The sequence below is a fragment of the Myxine glutinosa genome, chromosome 5 (genome assembly GCF_964187855.1).
Source record: "Myxine glutinosa chromosome 5, kmMyxGlut1.1, whole genome shotgun sequence".
In the NCBI taxonomy this organism is placed as follows: Eukaryota; Metazoa; Chordata; class Myxini; order Myxiniformes; family Myxinidae; genus Myxine; species Myxine glutinosa.
In genome coordinates, this window is record NC_136265.1 from 180,546,426 (window position 1) to 180,556,019 (window position 9,594).

Sequence of the window (9,594 nt, forward strand, 5' to 3'; positions counted from 1 at the left end):
CGCGCCCGTGGGCATGACGTAGGCCTCTGGTGCAAAGCAAATGAGCAGTCATGCAGCTCGCTCTTCCAGCCGTGCCTGTCTTCGTCGTCGTCGTCCTCGTGTGTGAAACTGCAGCCCTCGGTCCGTGGCTCTGCCTCTGCACGACTACCAGCAAGATCTCGGAACACGGCCAGTCCGCGATGAGCTTCCTTGAGCCAGAGAGAAAAATGCCACCATTCGTACGAGGTTCAGGGCGAGAATGCGCAAGAGCGACCAATATCGGTCAGAGCGTTCTGAACTCCCCACGCATAAGAGCTCAAAATGTCGGGAACACAGTCTTTTGTTGCTCGGGCTCTGACATCATCCCAACATGTCTCCGTCCCGACCCTATCAGCGAGTTCCATCTTACCCATCCTACTGTCAATCAACTCCCACCCAATCACGGCTCCTCGGGGCATGGCCTCACAGATCTTTCGTCCGTTCTGTGTCTTACCAAGTCAATGTTATCAGCGGCAGCGCTCAATGTCCTGGCTTCCGTTAGGTTTTAATTAGGATGTTTAAATGCGGGATTCTGACTAAGTGTCTATGGTGTGGTGCCAAAAGGGACATAGGAATAAAGTACAGAGGTAACGACACACAGGGGATAAATTACCCAAAATCTCTGAGCTAATTAACATACCCCACTCCTCGTAATGGGGACGAAGATACACTTAATCCAAACACACGGTCTACCGGATCCCTACTTATAGTACATCGAGGTGGTTCTTCTTCATTGCGACAGTTGGAGAGCACTAATCTATACACTCTGACTGGTCTATGGTATCCCTAACCCCTACAAACGCAACAATATATATAGTATTTATTATTACTGTTTATCATCATGTTACATGTTTGTAATTGTAATTAAATTTGTAATTCATTGTATTACATGTTTATATATTCGGGAACTGAGTGGCGTGCTGACGAGGAGGGGAGTGTCGTTGAAGCTGAAGGGAAAGGTGTATGCTGCATGTGTGGGAACTGTTATGATTTATGGGAGCGAGACATGGCTAATGAACGTAGAGCAGTAACGAAGGCTGGAAAAGGTGGAAATGCGAATGGTTCGGTGGATGTGTGGAGTATCGTTGAGAGTATCGTTCGGTGGATCCCTAACCCTAACCCTAACCCTAACCCTAACCCTAACAACTCGGGTTAGGGTTAGGGTTAGGGTTGTTAGGGTTAGGGTTGTTAGGGTTAGGGTTAGGGTTGTTAGGGTGAGGGTTGTTAGGGTTAGGGTTAGGGTTGTTAGGGTTAGGGTCAGGGTTAGGGTTAGGGTTGTTAGGGTTAGGGTTACGGTTAGCGTCCCCATTACGAGTCAGCACGCCACAGAGAGGAAGACATGATGAATTGCGAAAGATGATGGGAATAGAGCCTGTGATTGATGCTGTGAAGAGAAACAGTTTGAGATGGTTTGGTCATGTGTTGAGGAAGGATGAAAGTGACTGGTTGAGAAGAGTGATGGAAATGAATGTAGAAGGAAGTAGAGGATGGGGAAGACCGAGAAAGACTTGGCTAAAGATGGTGGAAGTAGAAATGCGGGCAAGGGGGTTAACAAGGGGAGATGCAGAAAATAGGGCAAGATGGAGAAGATTGTCATGGGGACTGCAAGGCTAACCCCCGCTCTTGCAGGGAAAATGGCCTTAAAATGCCTGTTGTTGTTTGTTGTATTACTGTTTATCATCAACATTTAACTTGGTAATAAATGTAAAGTATTTATTATTACTGTTTATCTTTTTTTTTTCTGTATACTGAATCGAGGCTCGTGAAAGAGCTAACATTTACTTCACAAACAAATCAACCAGACAAACAAAACACACAAAAAGAGGGAGCGGAAAACAAGATGGGGAGAGAAGGGGAAGCACACAAACACAACATTTGAGAGCAGAGAGATGTGTGGAAGGGAGAGGGCTTGGGGGGAGGAGGCGTGGGAAGGGGGGGGGTGGAGGGAGAAGTATAAAACACAAGGACACCAAGGACTTCCAGGACAGAAGTTGGTATTTCAAAAAAGTGGAATTGGGGTGAAATTAGTGGGGGTAGAAAAGATCAAGGTTTTGGATGGGGGAAGATAAAAGATGGTGGTGAACAGCAGTTTTAAAGACCTGGAGGGTGGAGTGGGATTGAAGAGAGTGAGGGAGTTTGTTCCAGAGGCGGGAGAAGAGAGGAATGAAGGAGTGAAGGTGAGCAAAGAGTCTTGATTTTGGCAGTTTGACCATAAGAGGGTTGCAGGCAGATCTTGTGCGACCTGTAGGAATATTTGCGGGACAGAGCCCAGAGAGAGCTGGGGGGGGCAAGGCCAGAGAGGAGTCGGTAGAAGATGGAAAGACCACCAACCTGCCTGCGGTGAGTGAGTGAGAGGCCCTTGGAGTTAGCTTCATCGCGGGAGATTCCAATGATTCTGAATGCTTTGGTTTCAACAGCGTGAAGCCGAGCTAGGTGTGAGGCAGGAGCACCAGCCCAGAGGGGAGAGCAGTATTCCATTGAGCTGCGGATGAAAGCTTGTATGTGGTGAGGAGCTCAGGTGTGCCAAGGAAGGACTTTGGTAATATATGTATAGTATTTATTATTACTGTTTATCATCAACATTTAACTTGGTAATATATGTATAGTATTTATTATTACTGTTTATCATCAACATTTAACTTGGTAATATATGTATAGTATTTATTATTACTGTTCATCATCAACATTTAACTTGGTAATATATGTATAGTATTTATTATTACTGTTTATCATCAACATTTAACTTGGTAATATATGTATAGTATTTATTATTACTGTTTATCATCAACATTTAACTTGGTAATATATGTATAGTATTTATTATTACTGTTTATCATCAACATTTAACTTGGTGATATATGTATAGTATTTATTATTACTGTTCATCATCAACATTTAACTTGGTAATATATTTAAAGTATTTATTATTACTGTTTATCATCAACATTTAGCTTTGTAATTTTTGTATAGTATTTATTATTACTGTTTATCATCAACATTTAACTTGGTAATATATGTATAGTATTTATTATTACTGTTTATCATCAACATTTAACTTGGTAATATATTTAAAGTATTTATTATTACTGTTTGTCATCAACATTTAACTTGGTAATATATGTATAGTATTTATTATTACTGTTTATCATCAACATTTAACTTGGTAATATATGTATAGTATTTATTATTACTGTTTATCATCAACATTTAACTTGGTAATATATGTACAGTATTTATTATTACTGTTAATCATCAACATTTAACTTGGTAATATATGTATAACATTTATTATTGTTGTTTGAATATTATTATAGTTGAAGGCTGGTGGAGCATCATAGATTTATCATCCTGTTCATTAATTCACCTGCTTGCTACTACACAGATGCTTTGCCTTTATCCCCTCTGTCACCTCATGCTTCCATGAGCCTCGATTTGGTAGAAAATAAATATGACACAAAGCTGTAGAAAAGGTAAAGTTTTATTATGACGGCACATTATTTGTTGAACCTTTTGAGAATAATAACTATATTGTTCAGTAAACCTTGCTATATGTATCCTGCATCCCTCTCTTCTGTACAGGTAACTCTCCCTGATGTGCGCGGTGTGGGACTGTATGTATCCGTCATCATATACAGTCACGTGAAAAAGTAAGTACACCCCATGTAAAGTTTTGACTTTTTCAACATATTTCAACATACAGCTATTTGATCTTCTTCATTTCAACAATATTGATAGATAAAGGTGATATAATATAACAAATATCATGAAACATTTACATTTTGTAGTCCATTGTATAATTTAAATAAACATAAATGCAAATTTCACATGTGGAAAAAGTAAGCACACCCCGACATTTATCACTACTTCAAATACCTAAAATTAGAATCAGGCGCACCAGCTCAGGTGCAAATGATAAGAACATCGTTAGAGAGGATCTTGGAGGAACCTGTCTTATTTAAACCTCAGACATTTAGTTTGGTTTGCTCTTTGTTGTTGAAGTGTGTGGCGTCACCATGCCAAGATCAAAAGAGCTCTCTGAGGCCTTCAGAAAGAAGGTTATAGATGCCTACGAGTCTGGGAAGGGATTTAAAAAGATCTCCAAACAATTTGAAATCAATAATTCGACTGTCCGGAAGATCATCTGCAAGTGGAGAAGATTCCAAACAACTGCCAACTTGTTCAGGCCAGGCCGCCCCAGCAAGTTCAGCCCGAGAGCAGACCGCAAGATGCTGAAATAAGTCTCTAAGAATCCCAGAATGTCATCACGGGACCTACAGGTAGCTCTTGCCACTGTTGATGTCAAAGTGCATGAGTCTACCATTATAAAGAGGCTGCACAAATTTGATCTACATGGGAGGTGTGCCAGGAGGAAACCTTTGCTGTCCAGAAAGAACATCAGGGCAAGACTAAAGTTTGCCAATGAACACCTAGGCAAAGACCAGCACTTCTGGAACAATGTGCTCTGGACAGATGAGTCAAAGGTAGAGCTATTTGGCCACAGTACCAGAAGACATGTTTGGCGAAAACCAAGGACAGCATTTGACCACAAGAACCTAATACCAACTGTAAAGCATGGTTGTGGAAATATTATGGTTTGGGGCAGCTTTGCTGCATCAGGGCCTGGGCAGCTCACCATCATAGAATCCACGATGAATTCTTCATTGTACCAGAGGGTGATTGAGGATAATGTGAGGCCATCTTTCGGAAAGTTGAAGCTCAACGGAAGGTGGACCTTGCAACATGACAATGACCCTAAACATACCAGTAAATCCACCAAGGAATGGCTGAAAAGAAATAAATGGAGGGTTCTGGAATGGCCAAGTCAAAGCCTGGATCTAAATTCCATCGAGATGTTGTGGGGGGATTTGAAATGAGCTGTGCATGCAAGAAACCCCTCAAACATCACACAGCTGAAAGAATTCTGCATGGAGGAGTTGGCAAAAATTTCTCCCAGTCGATGTCAGAGACTGGTAGACAGTTGTAAGAAACGCCTACTTGAGGTTGTTTCTGCCAAAGGGGGCAATGCCACCTATTAGAGCGAAGGGTGTACTTACTTTTTCCACATGCGAAATTTGCATTTATCTTTATTTAAATTATACAATGGACGACAAAATGTAAATGTTTCATGATATTTGTTATATTATATCACCTTTATCTATCAATATTGTTGAAATGAAGATCAAATAGCTGTATGTTGAAATATGTTGAAAAAGTCAAAACTTTACATGGGGTGTACTTACTTTTTCCACGTGACTGTACCTTACTGTATGTATCCCTCATCCGTCCCTAACCCTAACCCTAACAGCTCTGGAACAAACACCCTCACTCTCTTCAATCCCACTCCTCCCTCCAGGTCTTTAAAACAGCTGTTCACCACCATCTCTTATCTTCCCTCATCCAAAACCTTGATCTTTTCTACCCCCGTTAATTCACCCCAGATCCACCTCCTTCAATCTCCAACTTCATTCCTGAAATTCCTAGTAGTGTTCATTTGTTTTAAACTACTGTTGTTGTGCTTCTCTCTCTCTCTCCCCTTGTCTCCCGCTCCCTTTATTATATGTTTTATATGTGTCTCTGTTTATGTTTTTGTGTTTAAAATGTTAGCTCTTACACGAGCCTCGACTTTCTATCCAAAAATAATAAATTCCCTCAAGCCTCTCTCATGTAAGATGCACAGGTAACTCCTCCCTGATGTATACATTACTATACGTATACCTGGTCCCTCTCTGGTGCATGATGTACAGGTGCATTGGCTAGTTATTTACATGCTGTAAGAATACAACAACAACAACAACAGGCATTTTAAGGCCATTTTCCCTGCAAGAGCGGGGGTTAGCCTTGCGGTCCCCATGACGATGTTCTCCATTTTGCCCTATATTCTGTATCTCCCCTTGTTAACCCCCTTGCCCGCATTTCTTCTTCGACCATCTTTAGCCAAGTCTTTCTCGGTCTTCCCCGTCCTCTACTTCCTTCTACATTCATTCCCATCACTCTTTTCAGCCAGTCACTTTCATCCTTCCTCAACACATGACCAAACCATCTCAACCTGTTTCTCTTCACAGCATCCATCACAGGCTCTATTCCCATCATCTTTCGCAATTCATCATTTGTCTTCCTCTCTTTCAACGATACTCCACACATCCACCGAACCATTCACATTTCCAGCCTTCGTTGCTGCTCAACGTTCATTACCCATGTCTCACTCCCATAAATCATAACACTTCTCACACATGCAGCTTACACCTTTCCCTTCAGCTTCAATGACACTCCCCTCTTCGTCAGCACGCCACTCAGTTCACAAAACTTCTTCCATGCACATCTCACTCGAGCAACCGTTGCCGAGTCTGATCCACCTTCTCCATTCAGCATGTCTCCTCGGTAACAAAATGTTTTCACACCTTCCAGCTTCACGCCATCTCCAAGATCCAACTCAACATTTCCTCCATCTGCAGCTCCCTCTGTGCACACCTTACACTTGAATGCAGCTGCCACACTGGTTAATGACCCTCTCAAACCACTACATTTTTGATGAATCCACTCAGCGCACATTGTACATTGAATGGAATTCACTCCGACACCCTTCCTGCACACAGCACACGGCCACTTCCCAGTTCTTTACACCTCACCACATGATTTACCACTTGCCATCACCTTAGTTTTTCCGATATTCACCTTCATACCTTTTGTTTCCATACATTCCTTCCACTTGTTCATCTTCTCCTTCAGTCCATCCATACTTTCTGCAATCAACACCAGATCATCTGCATGCAACAACTCCCATGGTAAACCCTCCTTTAGTGTTCTGAGCCAGCACCTCCATCACAGCTATAAATAGTAGTGGACTTAGTACCGACCCCTGATGCACTCCCACCTTCACCTCAAACTCACCACTGTTCCCGTCCTTCGTCCTTACAGCTGTGCGTGCTCTTTTGTACATTGCCATCACTACTCTGATCAACCATTCCTCCACTCCTAACTTCCTCAATGCCCATGTCACTACTTCACGTGGAACCCTATCGAATGCTTTCTCCAGATCAACAATCCCAAGAAACAACTTCTTCCTCTTCTCCATGTACTTCTCCTGCAACTGCCTCACAATAAAAAGCACGTCTGTCGTTCCTCTTCTTGGCATAAATCCAAACTGCATTTCTTCAATCTTCACTTTATTCCTTATTCTCCTCTCCAACACCCTTTCCAATACCTTCATTCCATGCTCCAATAACTTTATCGCTCGATACGAGCCACAGTCCAGAGGGTCACCTTTCCCCTTGTATAGAGGGACGAGGGTACTCAGTTCCCAATCCACTGGAATGCGGCCTTCTTTCACCACCAGATTGCAGATCTATGTCATTCTCTTCACACCCCAATTTCCCGCTGCCTTCAACATATCTCCCACAACTCCCGTCGGCCCTCCCGCTTTTCTACTCTTCATTGCTTCTATCGCTTCCTCAACTTCCTTCTCGGTTATCTTCTCTGCCGGTCCTAAAACTGGGTTACTCTCTATGTTGCCATCCCATTCATTCTCTGCATTCAACAGTATTTCCATATATCTCTTCCATCTTCCTTTAATTCCATCTGGGTCCACAACGATTTGTCCCACTTCATCCTTCAAGCAACTCACCCCCATCACATCACACCTCTCTTTCGCTATCTGCTTTGCAATCCTGAATACTGCTCTCTGACCCTCTTCTGAATCCAAGCGTTCTCCGAACATTTTCCTACATGCCTCCTGTGCCTTTGCTACCTCTTTCTTTGCAGCCTTCTTGGCTGCCTTATAACTTTCATGCTCTGCCTTTTCTGCCCCCATACCCTTCGCCTTCTGCCACTCTTTGAACTTCTTCCTCTTCTTGTCAATCTTCTTTCCAACTTCATCATCCCACCACCATGTTTCCGAGTGCCTCGGTGGTCCTCGTCCATCCACATACCTCACCAACGGCTCCCAACAGACTATCTTTCATTGACATCCAACCACTTTCAAGCTCAACCACATCATCCTCCACCATACTCAGCCTCTCTTTTAGTGCCTCCCTCACTGTCACCTCTTTCAACCTCCACACCTTCATTCTCGGTTGGCACTTCACCCGCCGAGCTCTCCTCGTACCTTTCACCCTCATGTCGCAGACAACCAAGTGGTGCTCTGAAACAGCCTCCTCCCCCGGGATCACCTTTGTGTCCCGGAGGTGCCCCCTATCTCGCCTACGCACCAGCAGGTAGTCAACGGTTGTCGTCGACCCACCTGACATGTATGTAACAAGCTTATTATCCTCTTTCTGGAACTGAGTATTACAAATCAACAAATCACCTCCATCAGCAAACTCCAAAAGCCTTTCACCTTCTCCATTACTCACACCATATCCGTAACCCCCATGAACTCCCTCAAAACCATCCATACTCCTTCCCACATGTCCATTTAGGTCTCCTCCTACCACAACAACTTCCTCATCTTTCACGTTTTCCATTAGTTTCTCTTTAGCACACCAGAACTTGTCTTTCTCTTCATCGCTCCGACCAACTTGCGGAGCATATCCCGAGATGATGTTCACCAAGAGCTTTCCAATCATCATTTTCACCATCATCAACCTTTCACTCACTCGTCACACTCACCACACTGTCTACAAACTCCTCAGTAAACAGGACACCAACACCATTCACGCCCTCCGGGCACCTTTGCCACACAAACTTGTATTTCTGTCCCTGCCTACCCTTCACCATTCTCACACCACTTCCCTTCCATCTCGTCTCCTGCACACAACATATGTCCACTCTTCTTCTGACCAATACTTCCACCACTTCTCCTGATCTCCCTGACATGCTGTAAGAATGATATTGTTATTATGAACAAAACTGCTTGGAGCAGGAATGCTGCTTCCAATAATTATCAAAGTCCCCATCCAGGGTTGGCTCTTCAGAAAGTGCCTCAACGAGGAGGTGCTGGAGCGCGGTTTCGCACGCGTAACATCACTCCCCGGCTCCTCTTCGCAACGCATCAACATCTGGCGCCTCTACAGGAATCTGCTCCGTGCTGAATTACGGGCACAGCGCCGCCGACAGGGATTGTGGGCGAGACCCGATGTCTGGGAGCGTATTTGGGTCACCGGAAGACAGGTGGTCAGCGGGACGTGGCCACGTTCAATCGGTGGAGGCTGGTGGAGCCCCTTGAGGTCGGTCGGGACTTGGTTCAGACGGATGAGGAAAAGCGACTAATGTTTGTACAAACAAGTCCGCTGAGCGACTGAGCTTCGTTTCAACATTTGGCTGGGAAACCGTAGAAGGTGAAAAAGGTCACCTGTGACATGTGTGCGTTGATGAACATGTGTTACTACCGTACTTCCACCATCTTAATGACTGGATGTTTGTGTATGATATCCAGTAAGACTCTAAGAAAGAACACATTTCTTTCTTCCTCTAACCAGAGGTTTTTGTTGTACATTCCTGCAGTTTGTTTATGTTCTTCATCAAACATTGGGGGCGTGGGGGGTGGGGGGCATCTCCACTTGGAGCCTTAAGTGCTGTAAAAATAAATAAAAACAATAAAAACACCCGCCATTGCTATTACTTTTAAACAAACTTTCAAAA

General features: G+C 43.6%; 1 protein-coding gene across 6 annotated transcripts in view; it reads left to right on the forward strand.

Annotated features, from left to right (window-relative positions):
* The window catches only part of C5H3orf33 (chromosome 5 C3orf33 homolog), a 50,912-nt gene extending 41,323 nt beyond the window's left edge, over positions 1-9,589 (forward strand). For 3 of the 6 annotated variants that reach the window (XM_068115343.2, XM_068115344.2, XM_068115345.2), the window contains exon 6: positions 8,914-9,578. In XM_068115343.2, coding sequence (XP_067971444.2) covers positions 8,914-9,222 — 309 coding nt within the window. In that variant the 3' untranslated portion in view covers positions 9,223-9,578. Of the gene's footprint in view, positions 1-8,902 lie in introns of all 6 variants that reach the window. The other 3 variants (XM_078779196.1, XM_068115347.2, XM_078779197.1) reach the window with 3 other exon arrangements.
* Positions 9,590-9,594: the final 5 nt, after the last annotated feature.